The following is a 23,777-nucleotide window of genomic DNA, read 5'->3' on the forward strand; positions in this document are numbered from 1 at the left end:
CTCTGGGGGATGTTCAGACACTATTCAATGTTTGTTTAATCAGTAATCTATGTTGGAATAAGTTGTATATACTGATACTGATTTTGTAAAATAATGATGAATAAATGGATTGAGTGTTTTGAAGTCTACATAGTCCAGATTCACAACCAATGCACTCTTCAAATAATGCACTCGTCGGGTGATGCACAGCAGCTACAGCTATGGTAATAAATGTTTAACTGATGGACACTACATCTGATTAGAAATCAGACTATTACACTAATCAAACTAATACACTTCGTGTTACACAGTTTCTAGTTGTCAATATTCATACTTTCTAAGGTGAGTTTCTCTACCATACATCGCCACTGGAAGGCAATGCTGAGGTTTACAATTGTTGTGATGTTGAGATGACGAGGAGCCTTTTTGAGGTTGCGGTGGCCAGGGTCAGAGTAGTGCAGAAGGTGTCATTGTTGAGGCAATGAAGAAAGTAGAGGAGGATGGGTCAATGATGAGGAATCCTGAGAGGATCCCTGTGAGTAGTAGATCTGTGCCAGCACAGAGGGATTGGCCAATGAGTGATATATGCTTCAACAAGGTTAGGTTCTTAGTGTTCATGGCTGCAGAGAAGTACTTGGGTTTACGAGATTTGACTTCAGTAGAGTTACAGGGTGTGTTTAATTGTGGTGTCCTGTCCTCACAGGCCGTTGGCATGATGTAGGAGCAGATAGGGTCAAAGTAGTGGAATGGGGTAATGGGTTTTAATGAGGGAAGGGTTAGTCAGAAGCATGTTTTGTTTTGTTTTTTCCCTTTTGTTTTACAAAGTGTAATGGATTTACACTCCAGTTCAATTTGTATCTGTAATGCACCTTGTGATTCCCAATCGCCATTTAAAAACATAAGAAGAAGAAGAAAATTGTGGATGCATTGGATGAGGTGGCGTAGATGAGAGTAACGGGAAGTGGGTATATTTAGTTTTTTTGTATATCTATCATTGGAGGCTGCTGAAGGGAGGACAGCTCATAACAATAGCTGGAATGGAGTCAATGGAATGGTATCAACACATCAAACATGTGGTTTCCATGTGTTGGATGCCATTCTATTGACTCCAGTCCAGCCATTATCATGAGCCGTCCTCCCTTCAGCAGCCTCCACTGATATCTTTGGAACAGAAGGAGCATGCTCTGTGACTCAAGAAGATAGGAGTGACTGGAATGTGGATCTATGAAGCATTGCGCCTAACAAGGGTGTTAACTATGGGGTGGTGCTCGAAGTAAAAGCCAAGAGTATATGGGAAGAATTGGATGAAGTGGTTGGTGCACACTTTTTGACTTGCATGGTGGATGCGTTCTACTCCATCCGTTCTACTGTTTTCTGATGAAGTCTCTCCCTTCTCACGTGTATTTGGGTTTTATGAGATTCCCTGTGAGAGCCTTCATGCCCAAACCCATGCAGTGTAATAAATGCAAATGATTTAGTCATGTGTCAAGTGTATGTAGATATGAGCGGTGTCATATGCTAGCTGAGCCTAAATTCTGCAATTGTGTTGGTGAACAGACAACTGAATTTCTGAAGTGTCCTGTTAGGTTGAAGGAGACGGAGGTGTCAAGAATAAGGGCTGTCCAGCATGTCTCCTATCCGGAGTCGGTGAGAAGAGTGGAAGAAAGGAGTGAAGTTGAAGAACTAATGGTAGTAGGAGTAGAGACACCAGATAATATTCCTTGTCAACATGTTGCATGTTAAGAAGGTGGACTTTGTATTGTTTATTGCATTGGTTATCAACTGCACGGTGCATACAGACAGGGAATCTGTGACTGAAGGAGTGGGATGATTTATTTATTTTTTCTTTGTATTTTGTATGTTGCCGGTCCCCTCGCCGCACCCCCCCCCCCCCCCCCCCCCCCCTTCCCGTAATGGAATATGTTTTGTTTCATTGCCCTGTACATTAGATGGCGGTAATACACCAATATATGTAGTCTGCCATAAACCCTTATTAAAAAAGAAGAAGAAGCCGTGCATACAATGGAATATTCTTTATTTTTGTTTCAATACCCCGTACGGTAGGTGGCAGAATAGGTTTAGTCTGCCATAAAACTTTAAAGAAGAAGAACAAGAGGAGGAGCCTTTTGTGTGGGAGGCTGTCATATACAAAAACAATAAACATTTCATGAGGTCAGGCAATAAGCAAGTAACATTTCACGCTGGCTAGTGTGCTTATGCGTAAGAGGATAGTTTATGGCAAAAATAATGAAGATATGTCTGAAGCTGCGACAGATGTATTTAATTATTATTATGATTTAGCTAACCATCATTGAATAAATGGCCAACGACTGCGCTTTTGCATCTGGAGTAAAGTTAGCTTGGTCGCTAACTAGCTAGCAGCCATCCAGTAAGCGCGAGCCCCTGCGGAGGGTGGTCTGTGTCCTGTGATTCCGGACATCGAGTACTGGAGTCCAGTGCTGGAGTCCGACGATCCTCTTTGGTACTGCTAGCTAACGTCAGCTATCTCACATTCAGTTATGCAGTGTGTCGCTCATAACTATCTGACAATATAAAATATCATGGGGACGGAGATGTGGGATCTGGTTAGTTAGACAAATGAATGGGAAGGCTAAGCGAACGGTCCTCTGCTACTGTGGTGACTGGTATCGCGTTCATGATAACAGCAAATCCGCTACGCTAACTAACGTTCAATACTCGCTTGCTAGCTGGTTATAACTAACTAGCAACTAACAACGTGCAAAGTTTGTATTTAGCTATTATGTTAACGTTAGCCAACTAATGACATTACGTTAGCTAGCCATAGCAATAACAGTTAACGTTAGCTAGCTAGTTATCGTTTGTCTGCGGATAGTAAGCATTGTTTGATAGTGGCTAGCTACTAGTAACGTTAGCTAGCTGCTCGCTCACCGTTTCATGGCATTTAATTAAAAAATATTTGCTAAACGTGATTCAATTGAGATTTTTGCTAATTAGTAAGCTAGAAACGGAGCAGCACCCATAGACATAACTGTGATGATGATTAGCTATGAAATATATATATAGAAAACGTCTTAATGTGTTGGCAAGTGTAAGTAACTATTTGTATATGTCTGTAATTCAAATTAATGAGATTTTGTCATATTGACAAGCCGAATATTCTACAATGTGCGGGGTACACGTTGACACTTTACAAAACGTGAATCATTAATTTACCTTGCCCAGAGACAGAAATAATTGGAAAAGTAATAACACTAACGTTAGTCTCATATGAAAAGCACATTCCTTAAGTTGACACCGTGCCATGGACATAAATTAAAGAATCTCTTGTCTACCTGCCAGCATAAAACATTTTTTTGCCTGTTTGGTTACTTCTGTATGTGACTGCAATATGTATTTGGCTGATGTTTGATTGCAAGTTATTGCCAAAAGGCTATCTTGCAGAGTTTTAGATATTTTACTCTGTAAATATGGGACTGTAACCAGAAAGCAACACTGATGTGACATATAGGCAAAACTAGAGCATCTTTCATCCTATGTTGAAATGTAACCTCTTTGCTTTGTAAAATATTTTTAGCATATCCATCTCATTGAAGTTGCATTGTTTGTTTGAACCGTTTCTAGGTTCCCGGCTTGTGAGCGAGGTAATCGGACAACCCCATCTTCACCTCCTCCACCTATTCCAGGTGGGGGAGAGGATGGCCTCCCTCCTCCATGTCCCCCTGCTGGGGTTGCTGCTGGTGGCTGTAGCCCCTGGGTGTTGGGCAGGAGACTGTAAGGGCCACAGACAGGTGCTCAGGGGCCCCCCAGGGTACGTCACAGACGGGCCAGGGAACTACTCTGTAAACGGGAACTGCGAGTGGCTCATCAAAGGTGAGTGAGACAGTGGTGGCAGAACTGAGTGCCGTGATGAGTGTGTGTTGGTTGTCAGTTTAATGTGAATACATAGATCTCAAGATATGCCAAGGAAAAATCCTGTCTAGGGCAAATTAAGTAAACTCTAAATTATATTGAGTTTGAGTTTATTTTTTATTTTTACAGGGACAGTGCACATTAATCAACGTTTCAGTAAAAGTGCCGGTTTTAGCCAGCCGGCTAATTTTCAACCGCAGTCCCTGGGCAGGTTATTAAAAACAATTACAATATAGACAATAGCAGCATAGAACAAGCAAGACATAGCAACATAGGACAAGCAAGACATAGCATACAGACAGAGCAACATAGGACAAGCAAGACGCAGCATACAGACAGAGCAACATAAAATAAAAAGCAGCAAGACAAAATTCATAAAAGCAACAAAGTGTTTCCACACCTCACAAGCTACAGACAACAGATAACATGGAAAGCGGCAACACACAGCTAGGAACCATGTTCACAAATCTGATTGACCTTTAGCCATGTTTTCAAGCATTTTGTGAAAGTGTGATATGTGGTGCAGTTATGTGTGTCTGATGGCAGTGTATTCCAGACATGGGAAGCTCTCACAGAGAATGCAGATTTACTAAAGGTGCTTTTCCTTAGGGGAACTATACAGTCACCTTTCATGGCAGACCTTGTGGATCTGCTGCCATATGTCTGGGTTTTCTGTTTAACAAAAATATTGAGTGGAGGGGGAGCCAGGCCATTAAGGATCTTGAATACAAGACATGCGTCGGTGTATTGCACAAGATTTTCCCAACTCAAGAGCTCATGCTTTCTAAGGATGTGACAATGATGATGGCTATTGGGCTTCCTATCAAGCACTTTGAGAGCCTGTTTGTAGACAGGCTGAATAGGTTTTAATGTTGTACAGCAAGCTTGGGCCCAACTAGTCAAGCAGTATGTTAAGTGGGGGAGTATCATAGATTTGAAGTACAATTTTTCTACCTCTGCAGTCAAAAAATTTTGTATAAATCGGAAATTAGCTAGGTTGAATTTGGTTATTTGAATTACCTTTTTCACATGCTTTTTAAAAGAGAGGTTGGAATCAAGTATGATGCCAAGGTACTTAAAATCGGATACCACCTGGAGCTTCTCCCCTGACACATAGACATCTGGCTCAGTAGCATCTGTTGCCCTCTTTGTGAAGAACATGCAAACAGTTTTTTTCACATTGAGATGCAAACACGAGTCACTGAGCCACTTTGTAACCTGGACCATTACAGTAGTGAGTTCTTGTGCAGCTTGTTGTTTGCTCTTTGCATGCACATATATCACTGTATCATCTGCATACATTTGAACTTCAGACCCAGTACAGACAGAAGGCAGATCATTAATGTACAGGCTGAACAGGAGGGGCCCCAGTATTGACCCTTGGGGCACGCCCACATCATAGCTACAAGTGGGCGACAGCTCATTGCTCACTCTGACACACTGAGTTCTGCCTTCAAGGTATGATTTCATCCATCTCAAGGCATCAGGGGAAAAGTTGAACTTGGACAATTTTGTGATGAGAATCTCATGGTTAACAGTATCAAAAGCCTTCCTTAGGTCCAGAAACACAGCCCCAACAGCACCCCCTTTGTCCATCTTGGACTTCACATTTTCCAGAAGAAAGCAGTTGGCCGTTTCTGTGGAGTGTTTCGCTCTGAAGCCAAACTGCATGGAGTGTAATGTGAAGGGGCTGTTGTTGAGGTGGGCAATCAGTTGTTCTGCTACACACTTTTCAACAACCTTTGACACCACAGGTAGTATACTAATGGGCCTGTAGTTACTCACGTCAGCAGGGTCGCCTGATTTAAAGATGGCCGTTATTATGGCCGACTTCCATACCCTTGGAAACACACCGAGACCAATAGATGTGTTGGTGACCTTAGTAATGGGGCCAATGAGTGACTCTTTGTAGTTTTTAAGAAAGGTAGAGTCCATCCCAAACACATCTTTGGTTTTAGAGTTCTTTAGTGAGCTAATCACCTTGTTCACCTTTGACTCAGAAACCTCCCTTATGATGAAGACAGGTTGTGTCATTCACTAGCACTGAGCCCAAGAAACCAGTGGAGTGGTTCTGTGTCAGTACCCTGACAGAGTCAATAAAGTAGGAATTGAAGGCTATTGCTATTTCAACTGCATCCTGTGTTAGATTGTTATTCACCATGATTTCTAGTCTTTTTGCAGTGTTACTATGGTCTTTCCCTGTTAACTTTTTTAGATTCTCCCATATCAATTTAGAATTTCCCTTTGCTTCACCAATTATGTTAATAAAAAAGTTTGCCTTGGCCTGTCTGATTTCTTTCATCACCTTATTTCTCAATATGGTAAACCTACGTCTGTCATGCTCTAATTTAGATTTTAGGGCTATTTTTAGAGCGTAATCTCGTTCTTTCATCAATTTCCAGATTTCTCCATTTAGCCAAGGAAGAGTGCTCTTTTGGCCAGGTTTGGATTTGATTTTCTTTAGGAAGCCATTTATTGTAGTCTGGATTGTGGATAGAAAAACCTGACTATCAGCTTCCACGTCTGTATAGGACAAGAGATCATTCCAGTTTATTCCCTTAATTGCTTTTTCAAAATAGTTTAATTCACTCTTAGGTATTCTGAGTTGATCCGGCTTTCTAACAGTAGAGAGGTTAAACCTGCTCTTAGACAGCTTTCTGGCTATAAGTGTCAGATTATGATCAGATAGCCCAGTACCCATATTGAATGATTTAGTCACTCTCTCTGGTTTATTACTGAACACCAAATCAATCTGTGTTTTAGAGCAACAAGTCACCCTGGTTGGCCCTTTAACTAGCTGTGTAAGGTCAAAGGTATTAGTGATCCGTTTGAGGGGTTTCCTACAACACTCCTACAACACACTACAACACTTTCCTACAACACCTTTTGCCACATTTCAGGCTTCAAACATAAAGATATAAAACTGTATTTTTTTGTGAAGAATCAACAACAAGTGGGACACAATCATGAAATGGAACGACATTTATTGGATATTTCAAACTTTTTTAACAAATCAAAAACTGAAAAATTGGCCGTGCAAAATTATTCAGCCCCTTTACTTTCAGTGCAGCAAACTCTCTCCAGACGTTCCGTGAGGATCTCTGAATGATCCAATGTTGACCTAAATGACTAATGATGATAAATACAATCCACCTGTGTGTAATCAAGTCTCCGTATAAATGCACCTGCACTGTGATAGTCTCAGAGGTCCGTTAAAAGCGCAGAGAGCATCATGAAGAACAAGGAACACACCAGGCAGGTCCGAGATACTGTTGTGAAGAAGTTTAAAGCCGGATTTGGATACAAAAAGATTTCCCAAGCTTTAAACATCCCAAGGAGCACTGTGCAAGCGATAAAATTGAAATGGAAGGAGTATCAGACCACTGCAAATCTACCAAGACCTGGCCGTCCCTCTAAACTTTCAGCTCATACAAGGAGAAGACTGATCAGAGATGCAGCCAAGAGGCCCATGATCACTCTGGATGAACTGCAGAGATCTACAGCTGAGGTGGGAGACTCTGTCCATAGGACAACAATCAGTCGTATATTGCACAAATTTGGCCTTTATGGAAGAGTGGCAAGAAGAAAGCCATTTCTTAAAGATATCCATAAAAAGTGTTGTTTAAAGTTTGCCACTAGCCACCTGGGAGACACACCAAACATGTGGAAGAAGGTGCTCTGGTCAGATGAAACCAAAATTGAACTTTTTGGCAACAATGCAAACGTAATGTTTGGAGTAAAAGCAACACAGCTGAACACACCATCCCCACTGTCAAACATGGTGGTGGCAGCATCATGGTTTGGGCCTGCTTTTCTTCAGCAGGGACAGGGAAGATGGTTAAAATTGATGGGAAGATGGATGGAGCCAAATACAGGACCATTCTGGAAGAAAACCTGATGGAGTCTGCAAAAGACCTGAGACTGGGACGGAGATTTGTCTTCCAACAAGACAATGATCCAAATCACAAAGCAAAATCTACAATGGAATGGTTCAAAAATAAACATATCCAGGTGTTAGAATGGCCAAGTCAAAGTCCAGACCTGAATCCAATCGAGAATCTGTGGAAAGAACTGAAAACTGCTGTTCACAAATGCTCTCCATCCATCCTCACTGAGCTCGAGCTGTTTTGCAAGGAGGAATGGGAAAAAATGTCAGTCTCTCGATGTGCAAAACTGATAGAGACATACCCCAAGCGACTTACAGCTGTAATCGCAGCAAAAGGTGGCGCTACAAAGTATTAACTTAAGGGGGCTGAATAATTTTGCATGCCCAATTTTTCAGTTTTTGATTTGTTAAAAAAGTTTGAAATATCCAATAAATGTCGTTCCACTTCATGATTGTGTCCCACTTGTTGTTTCTTCACAAAAATACAGTTTTATATCTTTATGTTTGAAGCCTGAAATGTGGCAAAAGGTCGCAAAGTTCAAGGGGGCCGAATACTTTCGCAAGGCACTGTAATTAATGTTAAAATCTCCCATTAAGATTACCTCTTTCCCAAAATCACATTCCCTAAGCATAGTATTAAACTGATCAAAAAACACACTTTTGGTGGAAGGTGGCCTATACATTCCAATGAGGGTAAAAGACATTTGGGGAGACAGTGTAACGTTCAGGCCGATACATTCTAGTTCATTATCACATGACCACTCAATTTGTTTACATCGGATATGTTCTTTAATGTAAATCATCACACCCCCTCCTCTTCCTTCAATCCTGTCTCTCCTGAAAACATTGTAGCCAGGCACAATCAAAGCAGCACATGGAGAGTGTCCATGGAGCCATGTTTCTGAGAGGCAGAGAAAGTCAAGGTTGGAGTCTGTGAGTAGATGTTGAATTTGATCACTTTTTGGAATGACACTACGAATGTTCAAGTGCCCCCCTAGTAGTCCCTTGGGCTTAGCTCGTGGGTCCCAGATGACTCGAGAGTGATTGACACATTGAAAAAAGTTAAATTTTCTGTGTTTTCTGACGGCTGAGTTTAGGCCGTTTTGTTTCGTTTTGATTAGGGGCAGTTCGGTAGCGCAATTAACAATCCCTCCCGCCTGCACTGGATGCGGGGAACTAATTAAAATAGATTGCGTACCAGAAACAGAGTCAGGGATCGCATATAGCGACTTTGATATGTTTGAAGAGTCAAAATCTATCCTGGAGCCGGGTGAGTCGAGAGAAACCATAGGACCATAGCACTCACCCACCTCCACAGCGGCAACGACCAGTGGACGGGGCCATCCACCGCTCTCCACTCCGGTGCGTATCACTGGCTCGGTGATATTGGGTATATCTGACTGATGTTTCTTTCCTGTATTCTCCTCAAGCCCCCAGCAGCAATTACCGTATCGTCCTGAACTTCACCTTCATGGAGACAGAATGCACCTACGATTACCTGTTTGTCTACGATGGAGACTCCTACCAGAGCCCCCTACTGGCCAGTCTGAGTGGCAACACCCTGCCGCAGCCCATAGAAGCCAAGTCTGGCAAGGTAACCGTATCATTATCTATGGAAGGCGGAACTAGACATGTTCTGAGATGTCAGATATCAACCTCAGACTGCTGGGGATTTGGGTGGGGAAACCTTTCATACCAGCATTAAATGGATAGATTTATTGACAGGTTTCCATGGCCTCAATTTGAATTCATCACACAATTGAGTGACAGCTGGACGTTTCTGACTTGACGGGCTGGATGGATTACAATATCATGGAAAAAATGTAGTCAAGTTGTTGATTGCCCCTTCACATCCTTTCTGTCTTCTCTCCTCCCTCCAGATGCTGCTCCACCTCTTCAGCGATGCAAACTACAACCTCCTGGGCTTCAATGCCACCTACTTGTTCTCTGTGTGCCCTGGGGCCTGCGGAGGTCACGGGCGCTGTGACACGGCCTCGTCCCTGTGCCAGTGCCACCTGGGCTGGGGAGGAGCCGACTGCAACACCCCTCTATGTCCCCAGGCCTGCATCCTGCACGGCACCTGTGACAAGGTAAGAAGAGGGAGACTTTATTATCCACATTGGAAACTGTGCAGTCTTTAGAGATGTTGGTTTATTACAGTGCAATAAAACAAAGGTTGGGGTGAGGATGGAAAGTGGACAGCCAACTGAGATGCTGAAGACAGCTAGCTGAGGGAACCTATGTACAAGGCTACCTAAGGAGTTAATTATTAAGCAGGTTATACATTTGAGTTCAAACACAGAAGGGGAAACCAGCACAGCAGGAACATAAATAGGGGTTGAATGACCCTCCTTTCCTTTAGATATTGTTGATTGCTGATTTCTCTCAAACGTTCTCCTCTCTCTTTCTCCTTCTTTCTCTTAGAGAGGAGAGCGTTGTCTATGCAGCTCGGACTTCCTGGGCCAGAGCTGTCAGCTGGGTCTCCGTGATGACAGTGGGGTGGGGCAGTGGTGGCAGGTGAGTGGGGGCGACCCATACATGCCCCCCCGGACCGGCTCTGCTGGGGTCTACCTGTCCTCCACTGGAGCCATGTACCTGTTTGGAGGTGAGGGATAGAACACTGAACAACTGTTTGTTTATTTATTTTTTACATAGTGTTGGATCCCATTGTACATTAAAAAAAAAATGTTTTACATGCAAAGGGATACCAATACGGTATACTATTCGAATTCAAGTGTTGGTGTGTAGGATGTTAGGGTTGTTAGTTAGGAGGGTGTTGCTCGTCTGGATGTTAGGATTGATTTGTTTTCACTTTATGTGCTGATTCATTGTCTAACTAGACCCGGTATCGACCCAATCAGGAGTATTGTTGGGCTTGGTTAACATTAACCCAGTTTAGATGAGGCGAGCACACGGCTTCACAGAAGACCTTGACCTTATTGCTGTTGGACAACTGGCTCTGCGTAGTAATCATTATGGCTTTCAGTGTATGTCATGATGTAATCGGTTAACTACTTCTGTATGGTTGGTGCTGTTTTGATATTTCAGGGTTTGACCTGAACCGAGCTTTGGGGGACCTGGTTAAATACAACTTCAGCTTGAACCAATGGGAGAACAGATCTTATGGACACTCCCCAGTAAGTGCCTGCCCGCATGCCAGAAATGTAACCTTAATCAAATATATCAAAGAATGTACTCTTTTAGTTATTCTTTCCTGTGTTTATCTTATGCTTTGATTATTTTATTCAAGAATCTTGCAAAAATCAGATTTTCATTTATCTGACTTTCATTAAACTACATGTCCAGCCCTTCTATTTAGCCTCACAAACTGTTTTACCATTTTTTTTTCAAGACAACCAGGGCTACAAGTAGAACACAAAACCATTTCATATAAACAGTTGCATTCGTGAGTTGTATTGACAAATGTTGATTTAAAAAAAAAAAAGTCTGCCAAAGCTGACCTGATAAAAAAATAATGTATATGAATGCTGTAAGTACAGAAATTGTTTGCTTATTGGCAAATGAATATCTAACTAGTCAGTGACAACTGTTGGAGTTTGACAGCAACTATGTTAGCTTATTACAGTATTATAGACACTATGTCCTGGGATTCACTATGATCTTCTATGTAGAAGAACCCCTTCTGTTTTAACGACTCTTGTGTAGCTTGTGAGCGTCATAGAGCAAAGCATGTTACATGAGCATGTTCATGTGACTCAGCTTTTAATTGTTTGTAGCTCAAACCATTCGGACTCTACAGACGTTTTTGTATAAAAGACCTGGCCCCAGGCCCCTTCGGGTTACGCCTTGTCTCACAAACACCACTCTAGCTTTGGCCCTGTTAATCACACAGTAATCCCTTCACTCTGACCCCTCCCTTTTCTCTTTCTTCTTGTTCCCACTTCCTCTCATCCTTCCCTTCCTCCTGCCCACCCTATCCCAACTGCCATCTCTCTTCTCATCACCACCCTCTTCCTCTCGCCCTTCTTTCTTTCCCCCCTCCCTCTGTCAGGCGGCTCGTCACTCCCACACGGCAGTAGAGTGGAAGGGGAACATGGTGATCTTCGGAGGAGAGCTCATGAGCGGCGCTTTAGCCAGCGACGTCTGGATGTACCGCCCAATCCAGGAGGACTGGCAGCAGCTCGGCCAATCCCATTCGCCCGGGGCACCGAGGGTGGCCAACCATGCAGCATCTGTAGTGGACAACTATCTCTACATATTTGGAGGTAAATAACTTATTGAAATACAATGCTGTCACCTAACTTCTTGCAGAATATGTTTATAAACACTTATCCTAAATGTGGATGCTACCATGATTGCGGATAATCCTGAATGAGTCGTGAATATGTGACAAAGTTAGAGGCATAAATGCTAACCTCCCCTGTTATTGTAATGGTAAGATGTTAAGATGTCTCGGGGGTATGATATTTGTGCGTCTAACTTTCTCACTCTTACGCTGTACTGTTTGATTTCAGATTCCAAAAACCAAGTCCTGCAGGCTCTAATTTAGCCTTCTCTTGATTATTCTCCAGTCATGTGGTCAAGTGCTGCAAAGAAAGACCTAGTTAAGCTGCAGGTGGTCCAGAACAGAGTGCCACGTCTTTCTCTTCATTGTAATCACAGGGATAATATACAGTGCATTCGGAAAGTATTTTTCCACATTTTGTTACGTTACAGCCTTAGTCTAAAATGTATTAAACAAAAAATGTTCCTTGTCAACCTATACACAATACCCCATAATGATTTGTAAAGGCACACACCTGTCCCACAGTTGACATCCCACATAAGGTCCCACAGTTGACAGTGCATGTCAGAGAAAAAAATAATTGTCGGTAGAGCTCCGGGACAGGATTGTGTCAAGGCACAGATCTGGGGAAGGGTGCCAAAAAATGTCTGCAGCATTGAAGGTCCCCAAGAACACCATCATCACCATCATTCACCATCATTCTGAAATGGAAGAAGTTTGGAACCACCAAGACCAAACTAGACAATTGGGGGAGAAGGGCCTTGGTCAGGGAGGTGACCAAGAACCCGATGGTCACTCTGACAGAGCTCCAGAGTTCCCCTGTGGAGATTGGAGAATCTTCCAGAAGGACAACCATCTCTGCAGCACTCTACCAATCAGGCCTTTATGGTAGAGTGGCCAGACGGAAGCCACTCTTCAGTAAAAAGGCACATGACAGCCCGCTTGGAGTTTGCCAAAAGGCATCTAAAGACTCAGACCATGAGAAACAAGATTCTCTGGTCTGAATGCCAAGCGTCACGTCTGAAAGAAACCTGGCACCATCTCAATGGTGAAGCGTGGTGGTAGCACAATGCTGTGGGGATGTTTTTCAGTGGTAGAGACTGGGAGACTAGTTAGGATCGAGGGAAAGATTATCAGAGCAAAGTACAAAGAGATCCTTGACGAAAACCTGCTCCAGAGCCCTCAGGACCTCAGACTGTGGAAGAGGTTCACCTTCCAGCAGGACAACAACCCTAAGCATACAGCCAAGACAACGCAGGAGTGGCTTCAGAGTGTCCTTGAGTGGCCCAGCCAGAGCCCGGACTTGAACCTGATCGAACAACTCTGGATAGACCTGAAAATGGCTCCCCGTCCAACCTGACAGAGCTTGAGAGGATCTGCAGAGAAGAATGGGAGAAACTCTCCGAATACACGTGTGGCAAGGTTGTAGCGTCATACCCAAGAATACTTGAGGCTGTAATCATTGCCAAATGTGCTTCAAAGTACTGAGGAAAGGGTCTGAATACTTACACTACCATTCAAAAGTTTGGGGTCACTTAGAAATGTCCTTGTTTTAGAAAGAAAAGCAAATTTTGTGTCCATTAAAATAACATCAAATTGATCAGAAATACAGTGTAGACCTTGTTAATGTTGTAAATGACTATTGTAGCTGGAAACGGCTGATTTTTTTATGGAATATCTACATAAGCGTACAGAGGCCCATTATCAGCAACCATCACTCCTGTGTTCTAATGGCACATTGTGTTAGCTAATCCAAGTTTATCATTTTAAAAGGCTATTTGATCATTAGAAAACCCTTTTGCAATTATGTTAGCACAGTTGAAAACTGCTGTTCTGATTAAAGAAGCAAAAAAACTGTCCTTCTTTAGACTAGTTGAGTATCTGAAGCATCAGCATTTGTGGGTTCGATTACAGGCTCAAAATGGGCAGAAACAATGAACTTTCTTCTGAAACTTGTCAGTCTATTCTTTCTCTGAGAAATGAAGGCTATTCCATGTGAGAAAATGCCAAGAAACTGAAGATCTCGTACAACGCTGTGTACTACTCCCTTCACAGAACAGCGCAAACTGGCTCTATCCAGAATAGAAAGAGGAGTGGGAGGCCCCGGTGCACAACTGAACAAGAGGACAAGTACATTAGAATGTCTAGTTTGAGAAACAGACTCCTCACAAGTCCTCAACTGGCAGCTTCATTAAATAGTACCTGCAAAACACCAGTCTCAAAGTCAACAGTGAAGAGGCGACTCCGGGATGCTAGCCTTCTAGGGAAAGTTGCATAGAAAAAGCTATATCTCAGACTGGCAAGTAAAAATAAAACATTAAGATGGGCAAATGAACACAGACACTGGACAGGGGAACTCTGTCTAGAAGATCAGCATCCCGGAGTCGCCACTTCACTGTTGACGTTGAAACGGGTGTTTTGTGGGTACTATTTAATGAAGCTACCAGGTGAGGACTTGTACATTTTCTGGATTTTTGTTTTAGATTCCGTCTCTCACAGTTGAAGTGTACCTATGATAAAAAAAAATTACAGACCTGTACATGCTTTGTAAGTAGGAAATCCTGCAAAATCGGCAGTATCAAATACTTGTTCTCCCCACTGTATAAGGGAATTATGTACAACAAGTTCTGTTCTTTCTAAACAGTTCACCCAATATGAATGAAAACACCCTCAAATTAAAGCTGACAGTCCGTACTTTAACCTCACAGTCCATTATATCATTTGGAATCCAAAGTGCTGGAGTACAGTGCCAAAACAACAACAGTGTGTCGTGGAAATTTCCTCTATTTACCAAATCATGAGAGCAAACCACACACAAGTCAGAGTTAGTTATCACAAAGTCCATCTTTAATTATATGAGCTCTATCACAACCCTGTGACTCTCAGATCAATTCAGTGTCTATCAATGAATTCTCTTGAGAGTCCCTCACACATTGTTACTGAGATCCTTTATAGCAAAGACACACATATCCAGACAGCATAGGCATAATTTATCGTTCAGCTTTGTCTCCTAAACTATGTTCTTTTCTCAAACTCAGAACCATAAACCAATCCTCCATATCAACAGGCATATATCAAATCCATCCTGTCTTGACAAGATCACAGAGACACATTGACTGGCACACAGACATTGTGGAGCCAAGAGATACACGCTTGACCTCTCCCCTCTCTCCGGCCCAAGCAACTTAGTCTTGACATAGAACAGATACTGCAACCCTGCCACAGTATTATACAAAAATAAACATTCTGATGAGAAGTAACTTACAAACATATGAGGAATAGAAAACATCTTACCTATGTTACCACCCAATTCTGATTATTCCCCAACAAGTGTTACTGTCTCATTACTTCACTCTATCTATTCTAAGATTGCACCTGTCTGTTGTGAATAAGTACTCTTGTAATCTTTCTCTCCTCTCCCCTCTGCAGGTCGTACAGAAGAGGATATGTTCTCATCATCTTTGTATCGGTTTGATCTGCGGGAGTCTGGGGTGTGGGAAGCGGTGCAGCCCACCGGGGGGAAGCCTCCCGCCACAGCAGGCCACTCCATGGTGTTTCACCCCCCGTCCCGGGCACTGCTGGTTTACGGGGGCCACAGGCCTACCACCGCCAGGTACCGTTGGATGGGATTGTGGGACTGTCTTGCATGGTAATGTGTTTTATTATCAAAGTACACACTAAGAGTACACATTGTGTCGTGTGTTTTGTGCTATTTGGTAATGCAAGGGGCGAAAGGTAGCCTAGTGGTTAGAGCGTTGAACTAGTAACCGAAAGGTTGCAAGATCGAATACCCGAGCTGACAAGGTAAAAATCTGTCGTTCTGCCCCTGAACAAGGCAGTTAACCCACTGTTCCTAGGCCGTCAATGAAAATAAGAATGTGTTCTTATCTGACTTGCCTAGTTAAATAAAGGTCTGTCTGTTAATGTTGGAGTGTTTCTGTTGTCTCAAATCATCTGCATCCTTCCTGCCTCTCTCTCCCCCTCAGGTTCAGTGTACGTGTGAACTCCACGGATGTATTCCATGTGGACCGGAGGTTTTGGACCTCGTTCCGTTCCCGTTTCCCAGCCACAGGCCCCAGGGAGAGAGCCTTCCACTCAGCCACCATCATCGGCAACTACATGGTGGTCTATGGTGAGGGGACTTGTGGTGGCAATGGTCATCACAGAGAATATAGGATAGGGACAATTGTTTGCTGTCCAGCCCTTTTTACCGTCTAATATCGCTCTTATTCTCCCTATTCCCTCTCTTTCTCCCCCCTCTCTCTCAGGGGGGAATGTGCACATCCACTACCAGGAAGAGAAGTGTTATGATGAGGAAATCTTCTTCTACCACCTAGGGTGTCACCAGTGGGTGTCAGCTGGGTCGAGCCTCCAACACAGTGAGTCCCTACACACATACACATTCTCACTCACTCATATTCATGTTGCTTTATGTTGCATCATCTCTCTTTCCCTTCAGGAGGAGAGTCTGTGAGAGGGCGGTACTCCCATGTAGCTGCTGTGATGGAGGGCAGGGTGCTGCTGGTTGCCGGGGGTTACAGTGGTATTGCCCGTGGAGACCTGGTGGCATACAAAGTTCCGCTGTTTGTGAGCAGCGACCCAGGAGACCGGGTGAGTCAAGAAGTAAGGAGGGGGAGGGATGGAGAGTTTATTAAGGAATATTATTGCATGGTGGACAGGGGCATATTGAAAGGGGGAGAAGTAGATGGTGGAAACTGCAATGCTCTCATCTCCTGAAGCATAATGTTTTTCAGTGATACTGTGTTTTGGGTGTTGAAAGCAGGACTTGTAAACATTGTATTTCTTGTGCACAATTTTTGGGTAGTTCATAGTATAGTGTGGTGCAGGCCTCTCAACCCTGTTCCTGGAGAGCTACCCTCCTGTAGGTTTTCACTCCAACTCCAGTTGTAACTAACCTGATTCATCTTATCAACCAGTTCATTATTAGTATCAGGTGCCCGAGATTAGGGTTGGAGCGAAAACCTACAGGACCGGTAGCTCTTCAGGAAAATGGTTGGAGAGCCCTGCTGTGGTGTGCGTGTGTATTTGTTTGACTGTGTTTCTGTGTGTGTCAGGATGCTGTGTGTGCCGAGGCACCAGACGAGAGCATGTGTCTGAAGAACCCAGAATGCAGCTGGTGTGAGGGCCGCTGTCGGGAGTACCAACCCACCAACCCGGTAACACACCTATCCAACACCCTGCTTTTTCCATCCCTTTTTCTCGATCTTCAACCCAAACCTCATCCATCTGGCCTCCCCATCCACCTTCTAACAATCTAACTTGACCATGGATAAAAACAATGTTTAACTGTCTCTCTCCAGTGTGGCAGCACAGGGTGCCTGGGCCTGGCCCGCTTTCTGTCTGACTGCCAGTCCTGCCTGGTGTTCAGTGGGGCTCCAGGTTCTCTGCCCCGTGCCCCCGGTGACTTCGGCTGGTGTGTCCAGAACGAGTCCTGCCTACCTGTGTCAGGTGAGATGCACAGAGGGAGGAGGGGAAATACAAATATCAATAGCTAAAATGCATTTGAGATAAAAGACATGAGGGACCACATGAGCAACACCAATGCTGTTTTAGGGCTCCCCCCTATCTGAGATACCTACTGCAGCCCTCATCCTCCACATACAACACCCATTCTGCCAGTCACATTCTGTTAAGGTCCCCAAAGCACACACATCCCTGGGTCGCTCCTCTTTTCAGTTCACTGCATTTTATTTCCATCTCTTCATTCAAAGAATCCATCATGGATGTTCTTACTTAGAGTTGTGGCTGCGTCGCGTGATGTATTGCTGTCTCTACCTTCTTGCCCATTGTGCTGCTGTCTGTGCCCAATAATGTTTGTACCATGTTTTGTGCTTCTACCATGTTGTGCCATGCTCTCTTTATGTAGTGTTGTGGTGTCTCTCTTGTCATGTGTGATTTGTCCTATATTTAAAAAAAAACATTTTTTTTAATTATCCCAGCCCCCGTCCCCGCAGGAGGCCTTTTGCCTTCTGGTAGGGTAGGCCATCATTGTAAATAAGAATTTGTTCTGACTTGCCTAGTTAAATAAAATGTATTGTAATATTAAGGTCTGGTACTGTGTGTGTTGTTTAATGAGCTCTCCCTCTCGGTATTGCAGATCAAAGTGCTTGCCGTGTGGACCAGATCTCAGGGGCGTACGGCTGGTGGGGGGAGCGTACCCGTTTCCTCACCTCACTCTTTTCCTGTCGCACTGACAACTATGTCCCGGGACTGCACCTGCTCACCTTCCAGCACCCCCGCAATGACTCCCAGCCTGACAAGGTACAGAGGCCCCGCCTAGTAGGGTTGTCACAATACCAACATCGCGATACTACGATAACTGATTTTCCATGGCAAAAACTCTTTGGTCCTTTAAAAAACCTACTGTATGTATATTGTGTATTTATAGCTTGGAACAGAACGGGATTCAGAACATTTGGTCTGCTTCATGTTTTGTTTCCTTGCCACGATATCTCTGAGTATCACGATACCGGTATCGTAACAACCCTTCCGCCAAGTAATGTGAGTTCCATTCCCTCACAAACACAACCAGTCAGGATGTTTTCATCTGATGGTCAAGTAAATCACTTCAAAAGATCCCTTCCTTTACTAGGCTACCCGGGAATATGCATCCAATCTCAACATATTTCCAGCCTCCAAATACTGCTGAATGGAAAGCGACATCTTTTATACAAAACACCAAAAAGTGTAAGAATTTGTGTCCACAGCTCTCCTCGCGTCCCGGTGTCGGCCATTCAACTCTGCCTTGGCAAAATGTCAGTGTTCTCGTTGAACCACATCACATTTTGTGTAGGCTAATACCACCCATTTATTCCCCAAGTTCATTCGGAAATGTTTCATGCCTTTGACATGCGGTAATGATAACTGTAGACTACTACACCATTATTTTTCTTGACGTTTTAATTATTATGATAGGCCCGTGTTTTACCGGTAAGGCGTACCCCCACTTTCTTTTGCCGGGACACGGTACCACTACCTCTACTTCTAGCTATACTGCGTCTCTTAAGCCCCTCTAAGTACTTTCCCTCCTCCCACCCTGCTTAAGATACTGTGGGCTTCCCAAACTCTTATCTGACTGAATGTAATGCTGCTGACTTCTGACATGCTGTACCTTGCTGTAAGACATGCCACTCTTAATGTCAGTTGTAACACCTCCCTCCACTCCTTCAGGTGTCCATCCTGCGCAGCACCTCCATCATCCTCAGCCCCACCACAGAGATGGATGTCACCTTGCAGTTCCGGGGCTTCATCCACCCTCTGTGGGGTGCCCCTCCACCTGCACCCCCTCCCACTGAGACAGTTTCCATGTGGGCCCGGATACAGAGGCTACACTTTGAGGCCCGCATGGCTGCTGGACCCAACTCCCTGCAACTGGTGAGAGGGAGAGAGTGAGGGAGCGGGAGGTGGGCGCTTACATTACAAATGTTTTGAGAGATACGAGTAGAGTGGATACGAGTAGTCCAGCCTGTCATTTTGTTACTGAACTTTCTCACTCTTCCTCCTCCCCTCAGAAGGAGGTGGTAGGTCACTGGGCAGCTCACCAGGAGAAGGAGACGAAGCTGCTGTCCCGTCCTGACATGGGTCGTCTGTTTCCCAACCTGACCCGGGGGAACCGCTACCTGGTCCAGGCCGAGGGATACCTCAACAACTCAGGCTCTGGACAGACCAGTGAGATGGCCCTGACCTGGAACAGAACCGCTCTGCCCGGTGGAAGTGTGAGTACCAGCTGACAATTACACATTTTATAAACAAAAGGTTTTCACAGTAATACTGAGGCTCAATACCCTTAACATCAATATTGAATATGTTTATTTCTCCCACTGTCTCTCTATCCCTCCTTTCTCTCTGTAGGAGATTTCCTTCCTGTTCTTGGAGCCGTACCGTTCTGGCTCTTGCTCGGGGTACCAGTCTTGCTTGGCATGTCTGTCAGACCAGTCCTGTGGCTGGTGCCCGTCTCTGGGCCGCTGTCTGTTACGTGCCCTACCTGCCCTGGAGCCCTGCCCAGAGGAACAGGGGGGAGGGGAATGCCACCTGCTGCTGGCCCCTCCACAATGCACCCTCTGTGAGGAGTACAGGGACTGCTCCGCCTGCACTCAGGTATTTAACATACAGAACACCTCACTGCCATTAGCATCATAAAACATTTAATATTTTTTATACTCCCCTTATAGATCTTATAGACCTTTGACTTTTATGATCTTTGGCCGACAGGACCACTACTGTGAGTGGCAGATCAACTCCAGCAAGAAGGGTGATTACCAATGCAGCCGACGGGGGAAACTGGATGGATCCATTCGCGACCCAGGGGGGTGCCCTAAAGTCTGCAACCAGTGAGTACCCACTGTCAGGCTCATCGTAATATAATTGCTTTAGGCAATTACTCCTACAGTATGCAACTCGCTCTATCTCCACCTTCCCCCCCTCTGTAACAGGAGGAGGACGTGTGGGGAGTGTCTGTCTAACTCCAGTCAGTGTGCGTGGTGTGAGTCAGCCCAGGCCTGCTTCTACTTCGCTGCCTACCTCACCAAGTATCCCTACGGAGAGTGCAGGGACTGGTATGACAGGTAAACCATTAGAACCAATGAGCTGAACTCCTGTAGTCAACAATGAAACTAGGAACAGTTTAAAATTGAAGTTTAATCTTATTTCTCTTTCCTATTTGGAATCTATTATGTACCAACAGCGTGCAATAACCTTTTCTGTCTCCCTCCTTCCCTCAACCTATCTCCATCCCTTCCTCCATCCTTCTATCCCCCACTCCAGTGTTCACTCAGTGCCCCAGTGTAAGCAGTGCTCAGCTCTGGTCACCTGTACAGACTGTCTCCAGACGTTTCAGTGCGGCTGGTGTGGAGACTACAACAACCCCACCATCGGCAGGTGTCTACGAGGAGACTGGGGAGGGATGGACGACGCCTCTGTGTATAACTGCAGTGTGGCTGTGGATGAAGTACGGGCTACCAGGTATGATGACCCCCAAACTACCACACTTCAAAATGCTTACTTACCCAGGTTTGACTTCAGCTGAGGACAAGCCCACAAAACGGGCTGTGGTGATGGAAAAAATCATTATCTGAGCAGGTCCAGTGTAACTAATGCCTACGTACACTGGACCTGCCTGTGAAGTTACCATGTCAATACCAGACCACCTCTCTGCATTAGGATGTAATGCTGAACCTTGTTATTCCTCCTCCCCCTCTAGTCCTGAGCCCCAGACCTTGGCCCCCCCGCGGCCCATGGAGATGGAGATGGAGCTGGAACACATGGAGGAGAGGGAGAGGGACCCAGTCTGGTCCTACCCCAGCTGTCCTGATGTGGAGGAATGCAGGCTGGGCCTCCACAGCTGCCACCCCTTCGCCACCTGTGTCAACACCCCCACCTCCTTTGAGTGCCACTGTGAGAGGGGCTACACCGGGGACGGCACCCTGCACTGCAACCAGACGTGAGCCTCTCTCTCTCTCCCCATTTCACTCCCTGTCGCTCTTTCTTTTTCTCTCCCTCTCATCCTACCTATCATGACAAGCCCTTTTTCTGTCCACTAGCTTTTATAATATCTCGTTCTCTGGATAACTCCATTCTCCTAAAGCCGACCTCTCTCTTTCTGCTCCAGTTGTTATAATGAGTGTCGTGAGGGCCAGTGCAGCGGCAGCCCGCGGTTCGAGTGTGAGTGTTCCCTGGGCTGGACATCTGACCCAGCCACACTGGTGCTGAGCGGGGTGGAGTGTGACGTGGACTGTGGCTGTAACTTCCACAGCACCTGTATCACTGCCCCAGGCATCTGTGACCACTGCCAGGGTGAGACAGACATAAATATCAACCCAATTCATCCGTCCAAAAAAGGGGAAAAACAACATATTTTATTAATTTCACAAGTCATAATTTTCTCGAATTAGTTAATGTGCTCTCCGTTCTCCCTTCTCCTCAGATTGGACAATGGGTCTCCAGTGTGAGCACTGTCGACCAGGGAGTTTTGGTTCTGCGCTGGCCGGGGGCGGGGGCTGTGTGCCCTGCCAGTGTAACGGCCATGGAGGCCCCCTCCTGGGCTACTGCCACAATCAGACAGGCCAATGCTACTGCACACACCACACCCAGGGACCACACTGTGAATCGTGCTTGCCTGGATACTACGGAGACCCCAGGTGGATGGATTTATTACCCCCAGTGAGGAAATTGGTTTTGCAGCATTACAAATAGGCAGTCTGTAAAGGATCTGTTTTATAGAACAGTATGTGTACTGTGCATCAGCAACTAGTTGCTATGTGCTCTGTAATTAAGAACCTGCTTCACTATACATTTGAATGTTTGAATTTCTCTCACTTAATGCATATCACTTATACAACTCTCTCTTCCTCAGGAATAATGGCACCTGTTTCCGTCAGTGTCAGGGGCGCTCTGTGATCCTGTCCCACCAGTCACCCCTCTCTGAGCTCCCCATCTCGTCCTCCCTGGGGTGGCGAGGGGGCGTCGGGGGGAAGGGGGGACTCTCCCACTGTCTGTGGGTCCTGTCTGTCTCTGAGAACCTGGTCCCCTGTGTGCCGGGCAAGCTGTGCCCTCCTGTGGCTCTCACCCTGCACCCAGACTCCTACACACAGTGCACTGTGAGTACTAACCACACACACTAACTCCTACAACACAGACTGATGTTTATTGTGCTGTAGTGAACAGAGCCACCAGCATTCCCATGGCCTGAGATGTATTTTCTGTCTCTCACACACAGAGCTCCTACGTTTACGTGTTTGACGGCCTGCCTCGTTTCTTGAGCAACGGGGTGGTGCACTCGGACCACAACCTGATTGGCGCATTCTGTGGGACGACCCGGACTCAGCCAATCACTGTGGAGGCCACTTCAGGTAACCTTAGCGATTTGTTTGTTTATTAAAGCTTCTAGTAATTTTTTATTGAAAGATTCCCTCTCTGATCCCTTTGTTTTTCTCTCCCAGGTGTGATTTCTGTGTACTTTGAGGCCAATGTCTCGTCCGACCGCCCTCAGGGTTTCAACGCCTCCTTCTGGGTGCGGCGCTGTCGCCAGGGTTCTGAGGCGGGGGAGGATGGGTCACCTGTATGCCAGGGAGGGGCGCAGTGCAGCGGGGGGCTGTGCCAGTGTACTCAGGGGTATGGGGGACCGTACTGCGACAGGCCCCTCTGTCCCGAGGGCTGTGGGCTAGCAGAGGGCCGAGGCTCCTGTAACTTGGTGAGAGGGACTGAACAGTAGCACTGTTACAGCAGACAGTGTGAATGCTCATTGTTGTTTTGATGTTTTCCTCTTTGTTTATCCTGTTCCTATATATTACAGTCTCTTGTGTGTCTCTAATGTTAACCCTCTGTCTGTCTCTGTGTCTGTCTGTCTCTGTGTCTGTCTCTGTGTCTGTCTGTCTGTCTTTCTCTGTGTCTGTCTCTGTTTTAGTCTCTGGGAGTGTGTGTGTGTGCAGACGGTTGGGGCGGCTCTGACTGCTCCACCCCTCTGGACTCCAGCAGCCTAGTTTGGGAAACCCTACTGGACACACAGCTCACAGCGGTAAGAACCAGGACACACACACACATATACAAACACTCCCACCACAGAGTGTCACAGTGTTAAACTCCCCCCTCCCTTCACAGAACCAGGCCCACAGGTTCCTCCACCGGATGGGCCATTCTCTAGTGTCTGGACCCCAGGGGAACCTCTGGATGTATGGAGGCCTTTCTCTCTCAGAGGGCATCCTGGGAAACGTCTACAGGTGTGTGTGGGGGGGGGGGACTTTTTAATGGCTGTGTTTT

At 45.4% G+C, this 23,777-nt stretch overlaps 1 protein-coding gene across 7 annotated transcripts in view; it reads left to right on the plus strand.

Annotated features, from left to right (window-relative positions):
• The first annotated feature begins 1,974 nt into the window (after window positions 1–1,974).
• The window catches only part of LOC110537646 (multiple epidermal growth factor-like domains protein 8), a 35,865-nt gene continuing 14,062 nt past the window's right edge, over window positions 1,975–23,777 (plus strand). The window contains exons 1-28 of one of the 7 annotated variants that reach the window (XM_090192280.1): window positions 1,975–2,151; window positions 3,583–3,831; window positions 9,187–9,350; window positions 9,637–9,846; window positions 10,181–10,361; window positions 10,805–10,893; window positions 11,769–11,982; window positions 15,432–15,615; window positions 15,989–16,134; window positions 16,271–16,381; window positions 16,462–16,625; window positions 17,078–17,179; window positions 17,324–17,471; window positions 18,121–18,284; window positions 19,194–19,397; window positions 19,535–19,738; window positions 19,875–20,120; window positions 20,235–20,353; window positions 20,456–20,587; window positions 20,787–20,984; window positions 21,223–21,462; window positions 21,631–21,815; window positions 21,946–22,159; window positions 22,375–22,618; window positions 22,738–22,870; window positions 22,961–23,211; window positions 23,425–23,535; window positions 23,619–23,737. In XM_090192280.1, the coding sequence (XP_090048406.1) occupies window positions 3,657–3,831; window positions 9,187–9,350; window positions 9,637–9,846; window positions 10,181–10,361; window positions 10,805–10,893; window positions 11,769–11,982; window positions 15,432–15,615; window positions 15,989–16,134; window positions 16,271–16,381; window positions 16,462–16,625; window positions 17,078–17,179; window positions 17,324–17,471; window positions 18,121–18,284; window positions 19,194–19,397; window positions 19,535–19,738; window positions 19,875–20,120; window positions 20,235–20,353; window positions 20,456–20,587; window positions 20,787–20,984; window positions 21,223–21,462; window positions 21,631–21,815; window positions 21,946–22,159; window positions 22,375–22,618; window positions 22,738–22,870; window positions 22,961–23,211; window positions 23,425–23,535; window positions 23,619–23,737 (4,652 nt within the window). In that variant the 5' untranslated portion in view covers window positions 1,975–2,151; window positions 3,583–3,656. Of the gene's footprint in view, window positions 2,462–3,582; window positions 3,832–9,186; window positions 9,351–9,636; window positions 9,847–10,180; window positions 10,362–10,804; window positions 10,894–11,768; window positions 11,983–15,431; window positions 15,616–15,988; window positions 16,135–16,270; window positions 16,382–16,461; window positions 16,626–17,077; window positions 17,180–17,323; window positions 17,472–18,120; window positions 18,285–19,193; window positions 19,398–19,534; window positions 19,739–19,874; window positions 20,121–20,234; window positions 20,354–20,455; window positions 20,588–20,786; window positions 20,985–21,222; window positions 21,463–21,630; window positions 21,816–21,945; window positions 22,160–22,374; window positions 22,619–22,737; window positions 22,871–22,960; window positions 23,212–23,424; window positions 23,536–23,618; window positions 23,738–23,777 lie in introns of all 7 variants that reach the window. The other 6 variants (XM_090192293.1, XM_090192304.1, XM_021623859.3 and 3 more) reach the window with 6 other exon arrangements.

Source organism: Oncorhynchus mykiss, chromosome 2, assembly GCF_057628025.1.
Source record: "Oncorhynchus mykiss isolate SJ-2025 chromosome 2, ASM5762802v1, whole genome shotgun sequence".
NCBI classification, from domain to species: Eukaryota; Metazoa; Chordata; class Actinopteri; order Salmoniformes; family Salmonidae; genus Oncorhynchus; species Oncorhynchus mykiss.